Below are 18,397 nucleotides of genomic sequence, written 5' to 3'. Positions count from 1 at the left end.
GAATCACAGATCTGTACCTCTGAAACAAATAATACATTATATGTTAAAAAAAAAAAAGAAGAAGATAGTGGGAAGGGAAAAATGAAGAGAGGGAGATCGGAGCGGGAGATGAATCATGAGAGACTATGGACTCTGACAAACAAACTGAGGGTTCTAGAGGGGAGGGGGTGGGGGGATGGGTTAGCCTGGTGACGGGTATTAAAGAGGGCACGTTCTGCGTGGAGCACTGGGTGTTATGCACAAACAATGAATCATGGAACACTACATCAAAAACTAATGATGTAATGTATGGTGATTAACATAACATAATAAAATAAAAAAATCATAAAAAGATTGTACAGAAAATTAATAAAGTCTCTGGAAGAGCTGGATAATTCTAAGGCTCCTTAAGTGTATAAAAATTATCATATACATGCAACTGATGTGGTAATTATAGATCAACCTATGTGCTTATTAAATTATTAAACTCTGCAGACCATTTAAGAAGGCAATTACATTTGTTTAGAATTTCATGTATTTGGAACTGACACTGTAAATGGAAATAGAACTAAAGGGGGAGGGAGGACACCGAAACTGGACTTTGGTACTTTGAAGCCTTTTGACCTTTGGGAATGTAAGTCACCTTCCTGGTTCTCAGTTTCCTCATCTACAAATTGCGGATGAGGATTCCTTTAGAGACTTCCTCAAAGAATTGGTATAAGAAACAATGAAGCAACATATGAGGAGTGCTTCAAAAAATATTCTGTATTTTAGATATTTAAAACTAATCCAATAAAATTAAACATTTTTATGGCACAGAAATTTAGGTTCATATATTGCATTAAAATGAATTAATATTGCAAGTTGACGTGAACTAACAATTGTTTTAAATATTAGCCTATTTCAGGTAACAAATATGTATTCAACAGAAATGGAACAGTCACAAACAATGGGATTGAATACATAAATCAAAGTTATGACGATTCAGGTAAGTTTAATAATACCATTTTAAAATAGATGTAAGATGCATTCATTTGTTCAGTTTTTAGGGACATTAACTTTTTTTTAACAGATATTAAAGTTTAAAACCATTTAATAAATCAAAAACTGTTCAATATTTTAATTATTACTATTAATGTAAATAATTATTTTAACAGGAGAAGTATATGTCTTCCAAGCATCTTCCTCATACCTTCAAGTAGAAACGATCTTTGGTGTAAAAATGCAAATACAAATTGCTCCTACAATGCAGTTATATGTTTCAGTGCCACCCAACAATTTCACGGATACCGTAGGTAAGTCCTCTGGATATGTTTTTATTTCCAAGGCTCTAATGTGACCATCACTTATTTTCATTTTCAGTTGTCCCTCCATTAATGACATGAGGTCATAAAGCATTTTTACTTTTACTAAATCTTCCCTTTATTAGCGCAGTAAAACAGTAAATAGCACAGTAAAACAGTTTCAACTGATAGTAAAGACAGTTTTATTTATTACGAAGTCTATTCCCAAGTGGTTTTCTGCAAATTTAAACACTTAAAGGTTTTTAAATTAAGGTTTCTTAAAGTGAGGTTTGATAATATATGTTATATATCACTTTGCTAAGATAGATTACGAAAGCTTTTATCTATAGAAGAAAAAGATGAAAATATTATACATTTACATCTTTTGAATATCAAGTTTCAAATGCAAGCTACATTACAATTTGTCTTTCTGCTGATGATGACATGGTCATCTCTTTCATGGAGGTTTTCTGTCATAGAAATCAGCTTTTGCATACTGTCATGGATGGCAAACAAAACAAAACAATGGCAAAGCCCACAGTTACTAATTTCAAACCATGTGAGCTTTTGCAACATATCTTTACTCAAGAAGGTGACTTATGTATACATAGGGAAAAAATGTAACTCGTGGAAGATTCCAGATAAGAAAGCATATAGCCCTTAACGTGATTCAGGTCTCCACACTATTATTGAAAATGTGCAGTCACAAATGCCCTGCTTATAAGCATGCTTCCTACCACCTTGTTAAAGGAGGTTATGTTATAGCAACACACAGGAAAAACATGGTATTTGTGGCAAATGGTGTTTCAGTGCTCCTGGAATTCGAATAAAATGGAGCATTAGTTGGAAGTGTCATGAAATTTTACTTTTATGTATAAAGACTCACCAAGACATACTCTCAGGTAGCTTCTGTGTGTTTTGATTTGAGCATAGAACTGAATATGATGTGAGAATATGAATCCAAAAAGCTGAGTAGGTGAGGAAATGTTGAAATTTGTTCTGTGCCCTATCCAGGACTTTGTGGTTCCTTCAACAACAGAGTAGAGGATGATTTAATGTCAAGTCAGAATATATTGGAGAAGACGCCTCAGGCATTTGCTGATTCTTGGGAAATGATGCCCTGTCCTAAAGGAAAACCCGCTTCATGCATCAGTATAGAAAAAGGTACTGGTAATTGAACATCAAACTCTGTAATTAAATACTTGGTGCTAGGAATTGTATACTTATTCTGATAATAATATGGGACTATCAGATATTCCTGGTTTTCGCTAGTGTTTGTTGTACTGTCCGAGTTTTGCAGGGAACAGTGGAGAAGCAGTCCGGCTGGCTGAGGCACAACTAGAAAACCCATCTCTCATTGGGGGAGGGGGATCAACACAGTTGTCTTTTTCTATACCTATTCTTTTCCTCCTCAGACAGTTTTTTCCACAGCTGTCAAATAGTAGGGTCCGAGGAAATTTTACAGATCTTTAATTTAGGCATGGAAGTGATCATTGGTTGACATTGCAAGGCTCACCCAAACCGCCAAGCTACTTAACATTAGAGCTGTCGCTAGATCTAGGTCTCCTAACTGCTGCTATCATGTGTGTTAATTATACCAAACCCCAAATATGGATCTTATGAGGAAAGTTTTACACTTGTATGATTCAGCTCATATTTTAACTTACCAAAGACTTCCATAGATATTAGTTCAATTTGTTCCCACAAATACCCATGAAGAGCATGGATGAGGTTATCATCTTCATTAATGTAGGTGTTGATAGTACAGTCCAGGTAGAGTGTACTTAATAAGGGTTAAAGATGAAGTTGTAACCCAAGTATTTTATTTTTATTTATTTAATTAATATATTTTTATGGAAGTATAGTCGACATGCAATATGTACAACATAGTGATTCCACAAGTCTATACAATAAGTCATGCTCACTACAAGTGTAGCTACCATCTGTCCTCATACAACATTATTACAGTACAACTGATTATATTCCCTATGCTAGACCTTTTATCACTCTGACTTATTCATTCCCTAACTTGACGTCTGTATCTGCCACTCCCCTTCACCCCATTTTGCCCATCCCCCTATCCGCTTCACCTCTGGCAACCATCAGTTTGTTCTCTGTATTTATGGGTCTGTTGCTGATAATCCAAGTATTTTGAATCAAAGTCTTGCTCTGATTGCTCCCTTAGTATTGTTGATTTTAATAAACACTTCATCTTATGTTACTTCTTTCATAAGTAATGGAATGCAATGGAAAGTAAGTTAAAATATATTATGTTTATATGTTAATTAGTTATTTCATTTTTAAAAATATTCATTTATTAATTTGAGAGAGAGAGAGAGAGGAGGGGGAGGGGCAGGGAAGAGGGAGAGAGAAATCCAAGCAGATTGCACACTAACGCGGGGCTTGATCTCATGACCCTGAGATCACGACCTGAGCTGAAACCAATAGTCGAAATCAAGAGTTGGACTCTCAACCCACTGTGCCACCCAGGCACCCCTAATTAGTTGTTTCTAAATTAATCTGCATATTTGAAAAAAATGTCTGATCAGCTTTTAATAATATTTTAAAATTACGCAGCAATTCCTTTTTAAAGTTTCATTTAACTTGTTTTGATTTATAGAATGAGTTGATAGAAGCATTAACATCAACATGGTAATACATATTTCAGGGTTTAGTTGTCATGTTTTTTTGTTTTGCAGGTGTTGCAATGAAAATAATTAAAATGAGAATAGGTAAAAACAAATGTATATCTCATAAGAAACCAAGCCAATTTATGTTAAGGAGACTATATTAACAGTTTTGAGAGCTATATAATTTAACAATTTCCATTTTCAATGGCAGTATTTAACATAATAAAATAAAATACAGAAAATTAAACTATGCTTTAATAAGCTGTTAGTAGTAATTACATAAAAAATGGTGATACGTAGTTACAAGTTTGTCAAAATTTTAGAAATAATTGGCCTCAATGTCCTTTTAATAGATTCAATCAGCTTCCTTTATTGCTTCCTGGTGACAGTAACTTTAGAAGCCTATCAGTAGATAGTTAAAAAAAAATTAACAGTGCTTGTTCTAGTCACGGGCATCATCTTTAAGTATTTACAAATCATTGAGCAAAGCATTTGTTACTCAGATGCTATTTTTGTGAATTTTCTGTTAATTTAATACAAAACTAGTTACTTACAAACCAACCAAATATCAATTCAGTCCTTAAAAAATAAAATTAGTGCTTTATTAATATTATTAATTAATATTAATATTAATAATAATTATTAAAATAATTAATATTATTAATTAATATTATGATTGATACTGGTGGTCCTAAAACTGACATGGCTACTGCAGCAACAGAGGTTGGTGTCGCAATGGTTTCATTTACCAACTTGTTCTAATTCAGACTTAAAAATATATTTTAAATTAAAAGGTACCTAAGTAAATAATCCAGCTCTCTTAGTCCCATTTTTGTAGAAATTGCCTTTCGCAAACAGGTTAACTGATTTAATACAAAAGTCTGAAGCTAAAAAAGAATTTGCCTCTTATTCCAGTTATGGAACGAGTAAGTCGTGAGGAGGCAAGGAACAGCACAGGGAATAGCGTCAATGGTATTGGAATAGCGTGGTATGGGGACAGATGGTAGTTACTCTTGTGGTGAGCACAGCAGAAGGTAGAGTTGTCCAATCCCTGTGTTGCACACCTGAAACTAACGTAACATTGTGTGTCGACTACACTTCAATTAAGAAAAGAAAGAAAGATTTTACAGTGCCTGAGCAGTACAGTCGGTTAAGCGTCGGACTCTTGATTTCAGCTCAGGTTATGATCTCAGGCTCATGAGATCAAGCCCACCTTGTGCTCCATGCTCAGTGCAGAGTCTGCTTATCTCTCTCCCTCCCTCCAGTTGCTCTCTCTCTCAAATAAATAAATAAGTAAATAAAATCTTTTAAAAAATAATACAAATTTAAGGGGCACCTGGGTGGCTCAGTTGGTTAAGTGACTGCCTTCAGCTCAGGTCATGATCCCAGGGTCCTGGGATCGAGCCCCACATCGGGCTTCTGGCTCAGCGGGGAGCCTGCTTCTTCCTCTGACCCTCTCCCCTCTCATGCTGTTTCTCTCTCTCTCTCTCTCTCTCAAATAAATAAATAAATAAATAAAATCTTTAAAAAAATAATACAAATTTAAAAAAAAAGATTTTGCCTCTTAGTTTAAGGTGTTTCTGGTTATATCATGCTATTTTTGTATGTATTGATAATAAATTCGATATGCTATAGCAAAAACACTTTAAAAACACAATTACACCTTTTTAAATTAAAAATTATGACATTATTGATACTAATTTTGAGTGCATTAATTTTCTTGCAGAAAATTTTGCCGAAAAGCATTGTGGAATTTTTCTTGATTCAGATGGGCCTTTTGCTTCCTGCCATCCAATTGTGAACGCTAAACCATATTATGAGGTATGTGAGTGTCTAAGATTAACAGTGCTTTTTGTGAAATATTTTGGTAGTATCAATAGAAGCCTGTAGATGTTAAAAAATTTCAAATAACAGGCATTATCAGTAGATTAAGCCATGGTTTTAAATTTAACATTGGATTCCACTAATTTGTTCAGTTGTTAGATATAGCAAATACAAAAATGGTGCTGGAAAATAACCCTAAATGATAAAAATCTTGAATAAATTTCTCTTTCTACCTTTTCTAAGTTCTTTGAAAACTTAGTTAATAATCGATTTGCTACTTTGCTTATTTTGAAAAGAAATAGTTCCCAAAATTTTAAGACAGATTTTTTTCCAAGGAAGAGGAGTGGTTATGAACTGAATTAAGATACCCAGTTTACCTGTTCTTGTGAATATTTTCATAATGTAGTATACACTTATTTCTTAAAGGAATGCAAAAGATACACTTGTACTTGTGAAAACAGTGAAGATTGCTTGTGCACGGTTTTTGGCAACTATGTGAAAGCGTGTGCTGAGAAAGAAGTATACATGGTGGGATGGAGAACCGGACTATGTGGTAAGCAGGACGGGGGCTTTTTAGATAACTCTCTTCTCACTATAACTATAGTGTGTGTGTGTGTGTGTGTGTGTGTGTGTGTGTGTGTGTGTGTGTGAAATTTAGAAACATGTATTTACAAATTTGTACTTGGTTCTCTCAAAGATGATTTTCTGTTATTTTAAAAAGTATGTTTCAGTGATCCTTGCATTTTTACTTCTTCATTCTTTTATCTTGATTTAATATACTCATATTTAAATAAGAGCAGAATATATATGTATTTAGATATGAACGTAGGTTTCTGTTCAGTTTTACATGCTGAAATTTAATATTCCAACTCCTACTACCTTTTAAAATGATAGTTAAATATTAGTAACATTTTATTTATTTATTTATTTTAAAGATTTATTTCAGAGAGAGTGTGTGTGTGTGTGTAGTGGGCAGTGCTGTGGAGGGACAGAGGGAGAGGGGAAGTAGACTCCCCGCTGAGTGCAGAACCGGAAGCAGGACTTGATCTCCTGGCCTGGAGATCATAACGTGAGCTGAAACCAAGAGGCTGATGCTTAACCAAGTCACCCAGGTGCCCCAATATTAATAACATTAAAAAAAATAAAAATAAGTAAATTAGGGGCTTAACTATCATGTTTATTGAATCTTGCTTTGTTTTAAAAATTTATTGCAGTATATGAATATGACTTCAGAAAAATACTTGGCTTACCAAAAAAACTTTATAGAAATAAATCTCTTGTAGATCATACTTAACTACCTCATTGCCCATATACAATCAGTAAAGTTTGTCAAGTTCGTCTCCAGAATTTCTCTCAAATCCATTCACATCTCTCCATCTCTATGGGCACCACCCTAGTTCAAAAAAAGCATTTTTTTCTCCTGGTTGATTGCAATTGCCTCCTTCAATATTCACTTTTTCAAAAAAAAAGTGAAAAATGCAAATAGCAAGTAACTTTTTCTTGATTATTCATAACCTCAATTGTGAATAATTCACTATAATATCTATAAATATCAAGTTGAAGTAAAATTGCTACTTTTCCTGAGTGTATACATATTTACTATTTTTTTGTTCCTATACCAACAGATTCCTCTTGTCCAACTGACCTCGTTTTCAAGTACAATATAAAAGCCTGCAATAAAACTTGTCGATTATTGTCAGAGAGATATAGGAGCTGTGATATAGAAGATGTTCCATTTGATGGATGCACTTGCCCTGATGGAATGTACCAGAATAATGAAGGGAATTGTGTTCTAAAATCTCAGTGTGACTGCTACATAAATGGCAAGGTCATGCAACCAGGCAAACTCATCAATATTAATAACAACAAATGGTATGGAAATTACATATATACTTGTATGACTTCAAAATCACAGAAATAGACTTTTCCTAAAGTCTTTGTTAGACCTGTCACATTTCAAATTTTGTATTTCTTATTGAACTTAGTTATTGCTCCCTTTAACCTGAAGTGCTCACTGCATCATAATGGCTTTAACTGATGTATCCTACTCTTGTTTGGTTTTAAATACCAATAGAAAAATATTCTAGCAGTATGCATTCTCCATACAGAGGATGGAAAATGATTTTATATTCAGACCATGCTTTCTAGTTGTATCTCAGCATTCATCATTCAACAAGCACTTATTAAATAGATATTTGCCATGTGCCAGGCCTTGTGTTGAGGGCTGGAGTTACAAAGATGAATGAACATTGTCTTGGACTCATAGAACAAGGGTGCTGACTATTGCAAGGAGGTTTGTATACTATAATATGGTAGCAGAAAGGGCCAGTCACTACCTGAGGAGATAACGAGAACTTCTCAGAGGAGACCCGTGTTTGAATTTTCCTAAGAGATGAAACTTTTTCCAGACAAAATTGAGGTGGGAAGACAAATTTCTAGTAGACTAAACAGAATGCCATAATGTAGGAAATGCTTGAAAAGTATTGCACATGTAGGTTCTCGTTGGATAGGATCAGGTTGGAAAAGTAGACAGTGGCCAGGCTGCACTGAAGAATTTGAACTTAATTCCTGGGCAGTAGGAGAAGTTGAAGAATTGACTTTTTGTAATGGCTAAGGAGGTTGTGATTTTTGCAGTTTCAGGCAAAGTAATTTATCCATATTTTTAATTCCATAGACATAGAAATTCTTAACAACATGAATGCAAAAATGAAGTAGCCATTCCAAAAAATTTTGGATGCTCCTTCTCTCTTTTCTTTAGTTCCATATGAAGCTATCATTTAGTAATGAGTTATTTTTCTTGGCCATTTAAAAGGAAAGCATAGGTAACAACCCCTTTCTATCATGGCACACAAAACATTTGGTTGGGGTTTGATAATGATACTTTCTCTGTAAATGTTAAGGAATCAGTAGGTTACCTTTTTAATGAAACTTAGGCTATCACCTCCAAATTCTGGTTCCCTCTATCATTACCTTATTTCAGACCCCCATGAGCTCTTACTGGCATTACTGTTGTTAAACTTGGCTGTTCTTTGCCCTGTCTCTCTTTCTCTCTGTCTCATATTTCTTGCACTACCTCTAAAATGACTAACCTAAAGTATTATTCTGATTGTGCCACTTAGCTGCTCAGGAACTTTAATGGTGACGGTTCCCTGAAGAATAGAAACAAACTTACATATCATTTAAGACCATCTGAAATCTGGCCCTGACTTTCTTTTACCACTTGTCTCTATCATGCTTCTTGCCTTCTATCCAAACAAGTCATTGGCACATACCTTGTTCTTTCCCACATCACAGCTTTGCATCTTATCAGCAGAGTCTTTTGAGTCTTACTCATCCATCAGGATCCAGCCATCATTTTCGTGTTGTCTCTGATATCCGTAGAACCTTGCTTGTACATTCCTATAAATATGTACGAGGCTGTATCTTATAATTGGATATATGTTATATAGTTTCTGGGGCACTGTGTCTCAATCATCTACTCATGATAAAACTTGTGAATGAGGGGTTAAAGTTGCTCTAATAGTGTATTAAGAACTCATCATTGAAGTTTGAAGTTTAAATCTATAATTTTCTTCTATTTCCAGTGTCTGTCGGGATGGAAATTTTCTTTGCCAGACTCCCATTAGTTCAACCCAACGTAAGTGTTGAAATCATGATGCAAGCTTAATAGATCTACTTGGGTTAAAATAAGCAGATCAAGAGGCCCTTGATTAACAATTTCCTTTATCCTGCAGAGAATTGTTCTGGAGGGGCCGAATATGTTGACTGCAGGGGCCCGAGGGCACGGAGAAGAGTTGACGGTAAATGTGGTGCTTGGAACATGGCCGGTTTTGATGTAAGTAACATGGCAATGCAGTTTAGCCTTTTCAAACTTTTAATTGTGTCAGGATAGAAGCAAACTAAAACATCAATGAAAACTAATGAGAAGGTCATATTTATTGTGTTATTTTGATTTGTCAAATATTGGCTCTAAATGTATAGTTGGTATATATTTATGTATTATAAATTAGTGCAGTACCTTATGGTGTGTATTTTATATTTATTCCCATAGGAGAACTTGCCTTGCAAAGCTGGGTGCTACTGTCCAGTAGGCATGGTTCGAAATTCTAAAGGGAACTGTGTGTTTCCCGAAGACTGCCCATGTTCTTTTGGTGGATGGGAGTATGAGCAAGGAAGTGTTACCCCGGTTGGCTGCAACAACTGGTGCATAATAAAGAATTACTATTGTATATGTTTTGGATATTGGAAAGTACAGTCTGCTCTTATTTTTATAGGAAAGAAGTCATACTTTGGGATATGTGGAAAACAATAATCAAGTAGAGTTTAAAATGCTCTTTTTTAAATAGAAACTTTAATTTTTTAAAATTTTTTATTCAAGTATAGTTGACACTATTATATTAGTTTTAGGTGTACAACATAGTGATTCAATTGTATACATTATAAAATGCTCACCACAGTGGTGTAGTTACCATCTGCCACCACACAAAATTATTACAGTATTATTGACTTTACTCCCTATGCTGTACTTTTTGAAATAGAAACTTTATTTGGCATTTTATATGGTGAACGTCATATAGTATAATGAAGATAACTACAAAATTTAAATCAATATAGAACAAGGTTTTGTGCTTCTTTCTAAAAATAGTATGAGTATGTGAATCTTGGCATGATATATATATTTTTTTTATTTTAGTACTTGCGTCAAAGGATCTTGGAGCTGTACACAAAATAAATGTCAAACTGTCTGCCACATCTATGGGGAAGGTCATGTTAGAACTTTTGATGGAAAAAGTTACAGCTTTGATGGTCTCTGCCAATATTCATTTGTTGAGGTAATGACTAGTGTGTTTTTTCACAATTTTTTATACTTAATAATAACTATTTGTGGATGAGCTCTGGAGAATTTTATTCTGAAAATGTGAAATTTAAACAAATGGTCCCTTAAAGGTTTCTTAAAGGCAGTAAAATATAACATAATATGATGCTGATTTGGGAGGCAGTAGGCCTAGATTTCAGTCGTGTCTCTCCCATTTCTCTGATGTGACTTTGGGCACATTCCTTAATCCTTCTGTGTCTCAGTTTCCTTATCTGTAAAATGGGGACGGAAATAGCCCCCACTGGAAACCAAATTAGGGCAAATATTGAAGCACATACTAAGTGCTCAATAAATGTTAGATATCATTATTTTAGCAACAGCACTGTCAGCAACAATGGCAGTTACCATTTTATGAGCACTTCTTTGCGAAGAAAATTTATTACATTTAATCATTACAATGCTCAAAGGCTGATAGTATTATCCCTATGATGCAGATGAAGAAATTGAGGTTTAGAGACGTTAAGCACACAAACTGCTAAGTAGGAAATGCCATATTCAAACCCAGATCTGTGTTATTCCAGAGTTCATGCTCGTTACATGCTGCTAAGCTGCTTCCTAAGTCACATCTAATTTTTTAAATTTGGATTATTTTGTATTTATGCATTAGTTTTGGTTGAATGTTGAGTTTCATAAAAATGACTGAGGGGGAGAAAAACACCTTTATCTAGCTACTTACAGAGCCTAGAAATAAATCAATGATTATAAAATATATAATTTAAATACTTATATACCTATGGTATAATTCTGAACTTGATTAGAAGTAACAGGAAAAGGACCAAGTGAAAGCAAGTTAGCTAGATTGGACTCAGTCAGGACTACCTATCCTTATATGCAGTTAAACTCTCGTCTTTTGGAAATTCCATAACACAGCTTATGGTAATTTATTGAGTTTAAGTTATCACGGTCTAAGAATTACTTGTTTGATGCAAATATTGTGATTGAGTTCCATATCCCTGATATTTATAAACTATTATTATAATTTACTTCTTAAAGGATTATTGTGGTCGTGAAAGTGGCACATTCCGTATTTTAACTGAAAGTGTCCCATGCTGTGAAGATGGGCTTACATGCTCAAGAAAAATCATAATTGCTTTTCAGGTACAGTACTATTCCTCTTTATGTATTTTTTTCTCTCAGATTATGAGTGGCCAGATAAAACTAATGTTACCATAAGTCTGTCTTTTAATTAACAGGATCAGAATGTTGTGTTGCATGATGGTAAAGTAACAGCCTCCAAAATTACAGAAAGTAAAGACTGTGGACTCAGTGAAAATACATACTCTGTACATACCGTTGGCCTGTACTTGATTCTGAAATTTCTAAATGGGATAACCATAATTTGGGACAAGAATACGAGAGTTTCAGCTATATTGGATCCTCGCTGGAATGTATGTGTATCATTAATAAATGATTAATGGGGAAGCAAAATAATTTCTGTTTCTGAGAATTAGAGACAATTCATCAGTGGAAAGTGAGAGAGTGGTAGTTTCTGTCCTAGAGCAAGCCCTCCACATGTACTCAATCTTATCATGAAACATGAAGTGTAATCAAAGATGATAGAATCTGGTGAAAAATAAATGCAATAAACCTGAAGCATTCTAGTTTAACTATGCTGGTATTATTTTATAATACAATTTTAAGGTAGCTGGTGAATGTATAAAATGAAATGTATTTCTTGGCGCAAATATTTTAAGAACCTAAGAGTATACTTCCTGTATGATTTAAAGCTAATGAATATAATTAGTTTTTAACAATTCTTAACACATTTATCTAGTTGATACTAGATCATTTTGTGATATAGGATGTCTTGGGTTAAACAGGTGCAGAATCTTATCCACAGATTCTAGTTTCCTTCCAAAATTTGGAATTTAAAATAGATTTATGATAGGGTCACCTGGCTGGCTCAGTCAGCAGAGCATATGACTCTTAATCTCAGGGTTGAAAGTTGAAACCCCATGTAGGGTGTGGACCCTACTAAAAAATAAAATAAAATAGATTCATGATACTATATATAATCATAATTTCCTTACCTATCTGTTTCTATATATGACTGTGGTACAACTCACTTTTTAATTTTCCTTTCTGATTTCATTTCTTGATATATCTATTTCCCTGGTACAACCTACTTGTTAATTTCCCTTTCTGATCTCTATAGGGCAAAGTGTGTGGTCTTTGTGGAAATAACAATGGTGATCTCAAGGATGATTTCATAACAAGACATTCATCAGAAGCTGTTGGAGCACTGGAATTTGGAAATAGTTGGAAAACGAGTCAAAAATGTGCAGACACAGTAGCACAAAATTTCCCATGTGACTCAAACCCATACTGTAAAGCATGGGCTGTGCAAAAATGTGGGATCATCCAGGACAGCATCTTCAAAGAATGCCACCACAAGGTAGTATGGCTCTGAGAGCAGGGACCGCACAGGTTTTGCTCCCGGAGACTCATGTGCTGTGCTTTGTGTAGGTGGACCCCGAAGCTTATATAGAAGCATGCATTGAAGAAGCTTGCTCATGTGACATGGAGGGGAAGTATTTGGGATTCTGCACGGCTGTGGCCATGTACGCGGAGGCATGCAGTGCAGTTGGAGTCTGTGTCACATGGAGAAAACCAGATCTCTGTCGTAAGTCAAGTCCATGTGTTGTTATTTAAAAATGTAATTAAGTAGAATTGTTTTGTTAGATAATCAATCTTCCTCTCAGATTTCCTATAAAATATATATTCTTTTGCCTAAAAAGTTTTAAAAATGTGTTAATATGTTTATGATGGGAAAACTACCTGTTTTAAAACAGAGCACCCGGCACAGCACATCAAATTCAATTTTAGTTACAAAACTTCTTATGTTAACAGGGGAAAAATTAAATGCTGATGGAAGATATCTCTTACTCATACTTAGATGAACAATGAACTGTTGACTCATCTTGGTATAGTCATATTTCTATAAGCATTTACCTCATCTACTACTTTGGGTTGAAGTCCTCAGACATTATTTTAGAAACTTTATAGAGTGCTAGTCAAGACAAACTGTAAAATGAATATAAACTGAATTTTGATCTATATGAAATATGATAAATTTAGTAGAAATCAGTCAACTCTCTCCCTTATAATGGAAAGTATTATGAGAGAAAGTATGATGAATGAGAAATATTGATATTGAATCCATGTTTTATTCCATTTATCATGCAAAGTGTGATATTGAAATCTTTAGTTCCTCATTCAGGAATGGTTATTTACATATTAAAGAAGCCTGATTTCCCCAGAGATTCATTTTTGTAATTTAAGCTTGAACATTAGAACTATGAATCTGGACTATGACCTAAAATATCTCAAAATGGAAAACTCAACGTTTACTTTTCTACCTCAAACCAAGCTTACTGTGAGATGTCAAAGGAAAGTGCTGTTTTGATCCTATATGCTTCCCCTCCCTTTTTCGTGAGCTACTGTGGCTTCTGTGGCAATTTAGATAAAGCCAAAGGGACTTGATAAAACAGAATGATATACTCTAGGTCTGTTTATTGTTAATATCATTCAAAATTCCTTTTAAAAATGCTTTGGAAAATGAAAGGTGAAAATCATCATATAATGAGAATGGCAGTAATTTGAAATGATTCAATTATTAGCTGTCTTCTGTGATTATTATAATGGACCCGGGGAATGCAGTTGGCACTATGAACCTTGTGGTACAGTGACTACAAAAACATGCAGAGATCGAGTTATTGGCCAGAAATTTTCTGCAGTTTTAGAAGGTAAGGCATATTTTAGTAACATCCTCAAAGTAGTACAAATTATATTGATACTTTAAAACTGACAAATGTTGTTTGTTTCTGCCAATTCAGAGTCTTACATTTTGTAATTTAAGGAATAGGTATTTATAGTTATTATGACATTAATATTTCTACATGAGAAACATTTTCTGCAGACATAAATTATATATTTAATAAGACAGATGGTGGGGGGAGAACACAGTGCTATGATCACATTGTCAGTTTTTATACCTTTCATTAGACAATATAATTTGTTGAGAATGTAGTTTCAGAATGCAATGTATAATATAGTCCAGCTAATGATATCCCACACTTAAATAGCACTTTCTTCTTAGCATTTCATATCTTAGAAAGGAAGAAGTGACAAGAAAACAAGATGATGTATAAACACTTTGTCCCAAAGTTACCTCTGTGTTAGGTCCCAGGCTTTGGGGCCTTTTCAACTCATTTTATTATGGCATTTGGATCTTCATCTATCCTTATAAAAATAGATATTTAGAACTGGCATTCACATTTCAAGATATGTGTTTATCAAAATCTTGTACTATGTTCAACATCATGCCATCATTAAAGTAGCAAATTATTTTAAGATACTTTAGGAAACATTTTAGAAAAAGTAAATCAGCCAAAATTTGTAAGTTCTTAATTCCTAGGTTGATATTCCATTGCAAGAGAATCTGAATCCTGTTCAATTTATATATTTTCACTAAGAATGTGATGTTGTTTTGCTATTATCTACTTCAGTTCATGTAATCATTTATGTAACTTTACAAATATAGAGTGCAATATGACATGTTTCGGGAAATAGAAATGAACCCTGGGTCATTTTTCATACAGGTTGTTATGCTAAGTGCCCGGATAGTGCTCCTTATCTGGATGAGAACCTCATGAAATGCGTCCGTTTATCTGAGTGCAGCTGTTTCTATAATGATATCATACCAGCAGGTGGAGTGATTCAGGATAACTGTGGAAGAACATGGTACATTCTCTATTAACTTTCCAATGAGTAATTCTGTTTCTTACATTTTCATTTAGAAGAAAAAAATTAAAAATACACATGAATATATTTGAGCTCTCTTATTTCTAAATGAGAAGGCCCGTATTAGGTTGAATTTTCTGTCAGTTATGCTAGTTATTTTGTATTTTCAGTAAATCCACATATCAACAGATGGTCTGTTAAATCTTATAATACAGAAGACAGGACAGAAAATGTCACTTGTAGTTTTTGGTAAAAAGAAAGTTTTAATTCTGGAAATGTAAGATCATGTTTATAGGCTTCAGACAGTGACATGGAAGCAGAGGGGAAGTCTATACTAGAGCAGCATGGCCATCAATGTCATGTTTGAAGCTGAAAATGTAAGAACCAACTATTTTTTGACCGCCAAGCATTCCTTCAGGTACCAAGAACACCTCAGTGAACTGCTTCTGAATAATGGTACAGTACACGAAAAAAAAAATAAGCATACTCCTGGGGGAATGATTATTGACTGTGCTCTTACTTTGTTTTGATTTTCACGGTTAGACAATTTGTTGTTTTAAATTGGGGAGGTGTATGTCATTAGGAGTTAAAATTTGAACCTCTTTTTTTTTTTAACATAACTTTCAGCTATTGCATCGCAGGAGAGTTGGAGTGCGGTAGTGGTGAGTCCTTGTTTTTTACTCTATAACTAGGGAAGGCGAGGTAAAGGCTGTGTGATCTTTTCAGATCATCAACAGCAAAGGAGTAGGTACTTAATGTTTCGACTGCTCCTCCTTCAGTGGTTTGGGATAATTCCACTGCAGTGTATTTGTTCACGTCAGATCACTTCAAAACCAAGCATGCTGAGGCATTTCCAAGAGCTGGCAACTGGAGGCAGTTCCAAGGCTGCATGGCAGCCCCCGCCTGTCTGTAGGCTCTGGAAATTAAGGGAGTGAGACATCAGTCAAAATCATTTCATCAAGGGATGGAATGAAAAGTGAGGATTAGATGGTTAGAATTAAATAATTGAAGGATCACTCAGGAGAAACAGGAATCTTAAGAATAAATCTCAATAAGCTTTAAAAGAATGTATGAGCTACTCCTTGTTTTGTATTAGAAATTGCAAGAAGTAAAATAAACAAGATACTGATATTCATAGGCAACTTGAGATATAGATTTTTTTCACATTTTTTTGTTCTTGTCAATAATAGTAGTTTATTGTTATTTCAGATGCTGCTTCTGCAAACTCAACATTCACAGGTAAAATCATCATGGTTTTTAATGTGTATTTCTGATTTCTTTTTGTAGATAATCCTTTATAGTTTCACAACAGTCTGTGCCAGTAAAAAGTATGCTGGTATATCTGTTACAAAAATTTCAAATTAGAATGAAGAGTTACTAGAAAATCTGTCAAAATATTATTTCACTATACTCCTGTGTATTCAGTTAGGAATATGATTAGAACATATATTAGGTAATGTATGCTTATTAGTTAAATATCATCATCAAAAGCTTGACATTTTTAGATAATAATGGAACAAGTGGAATAAAAATGAATTAAATGTGGTCTCCCATGAAGTAAATATTTTGAAATCATGATTACACTGGGAGGTAATTTGAAAATATAGAAATAAAAAGTTAATTTCTTTTAAAATTAATATCAATTAATTAATTTATTATTTATATTAATTAATATTAATTAATATGAGTTAGAAGTTAATTTCTTTTTCTTAACTCATAACATTTTAGTTATGTCCATTTGGGAGAATGTGGACAGAATGAAGTTTATTTATTTATTTATTTATTTATTTTGAAGATTTTATTTATTTGTCAGAGAGAGAGAGAGAGCAGGGGGAAGCAGCAGGCAGGGGGAGAAGCAGGCTCCCTGCTCCGCTCCGATGCAGGGCTCGATCCCCTCCATCCCAGGACACTGGGATCATGACCTGAGCCGAACGCAGACGCTTAACCGACTGAGCCACCCAGGCGCCCCAAAGTTTAACTTTAGTTTGGGGACTTGTAATTAACTGGCAATATAAGTATAATTAGAGTTGCTGTAGTACACTCATATATTCCTATCTTGTGTGATTCAAGGTGGGATTTTATTTCCTGTAGACCAATGTTCAGAGATGGTGTCAATTAAGAGATAGTAAATTGGAAGCCTTAGATTTTGATAATATATTTAAATTTGTGTTATTGTCTGTACAATGCTATTTAAATTTTAATTATTGATTGCTTACCTAAAGCTAAGGTATCACATGTCAGGGTTCTGAACCTTATTTCTTGACCCTTAAATAGACCTTGTAAAATTCCTATGAGATTTTGACTAAGTGGTAATAATAGGAAATAGTTATTTTTGCTGCACATATAATAAATATATAGTGTTATTTGTGTTGACTTAAATGAGAGATTATTTTGTCACTTAAGCTCTGAATACAATTTTAGAAATATTTACTCAGGTTATGGTAGGTGGTTTGTTAAACTAAATTTCCTAATAAAATTATCTAAGTAATTTATTTTCATAAATATTGTCTTCCCTACAGTTTCTTCTACAACAGTTACCTCCATATTAAGCACTGAAGCAGGTTAAATTTTTTTTTTTTTGCTTTTTAGCTTCTAAATTGGCAGCAAAGTGAATTTGCAATTCAGGCAATTTGGCCCTTTTTTCAAACTTGTTCTCTATTTCCTAAATGCCAAATAGCAGGGTCTACACCCAATTGTAATATTACTGAAGAACATCTTCCCTATTCAGAGGTTATGTATCCTAAAAAGAATACTCCACATACTACTAATTTGGAGAAAATGAAGAAAATTCTACTACTGAAGAAAATTATATGTTAAATTTTTTAAAAATAATTTATAATTTCTCTTTTACTAATATCAAGGAATATTAACTTTAATTGAATGATTTCTAATAAAGCAATAGCCAAAGGAGAACAAAAGTATATTCAAATGTGTGAATATTTCATAAATGAATTTAACTGTTATATTTAATCACTTAATTGCATTCTAGAGATATGTTAAATAAGTACTTTTAATTTTGTCTGTTAACACAATTTAACATACATTTCCAAATATTTGTCTCC

At 33.8% G+C, this 18,397-nt stretch overlaps 1 protein-coding gene across 1 annotated transcript in view; it reads left to right on the top strand.

Annotated features, from left to right (window-relative positions):
• The window catches only part of MUC19 (mucin 19, oligomeric), a 44,605-nt gene extending 26,704 nt beyond the window's left edge, over window positions 1-17,901 (top strand). The window contains exons 22-39 of the mRNA XM_073878013.1: window positions 877-967; window positions 1,143-1,274; window positions 2,277-2,426; window positions 5,619-5,713; window positions 6,143-6,269; window positions 7,342-7,588; window positions 9,301-9,353; window positions 9,451-9,551; window positions 9,768-9,919; window positions 10,410-10,548; window positions 11,586-11,690; window positions 11,786-11,980; window positions 12,748-12,987; window positions 13,059-13,215; window positions 14,213-14,338; window positions 15,194-15,335; window positions 15,963-15,994; window positions 17,855-17,901. Coding sequence (XP_073734114.1) covers window positions 877-967; window positions 1,143-1,274; window positions 2,277-2,426; window positions 5,619-5,713; window positions 6,143-6,269; window positions 7,342-7,588; window positions 9,301-9,353; window positions 9,451-9,551; window positions 9,768-9,919; window positions 10,410-10,548; window positions 11,586-11,690; window positions 11,786-11,980; window positions 12,748-12,987; window positions 13,059-13,215; window positions 14,213-14,338; window positions 15,194-15,335; window positions 15,963-15,994; window positions 17,855-17,901 — 2,331 coding nt within the window. The remainder of the gene's footprint in view (window positions 1-876; window positions 968-1,142; window positions 1,275-2,276; window positions 2,427-5,618; window positions 5,714-6,142; window positions 6,270-7,341; window positions 7,589-9,300; window positions 9,354-9,450; window positions 9,552-9,767; window positions 9,920-10,409; window positions 10,549-11,585; window positions 11,691-11,785; window positions 11,981-12,747; window positions 12,988-13,058; window positions 13,216-14,212; window positions 14,339-15,193; window positions 15,336-15,962; window positions 15,995-17,854) is intronic.
• The last annotated feature ends 496 nt before the right edge of the window (window positions 17,902-18,397 follow it).

The sequence above is a fragment of the Callorhinus ursinus genome, unplaced genomic scaffold (assembly GCF_003265705.2).
Source record: "Callorhinus ursinus isolate GAN/ISIS: 27379988/994484 unplaced genomic scaffold, GSC_fseal_2.0 scaffold27, whole genome shotgun sequence".
Taxonomy (NCBI): domain Eukaryota; kingdom Metazoa; phylum Chordata; class Mammalia; order Carnivora; family Otariidae; genus Callorhinus; species Callorhinus ursinus.
Note: the sequence above shows the minus strand (reverse complement) of the source record. Positions and strands in the feature narration are given on the sequence as shown.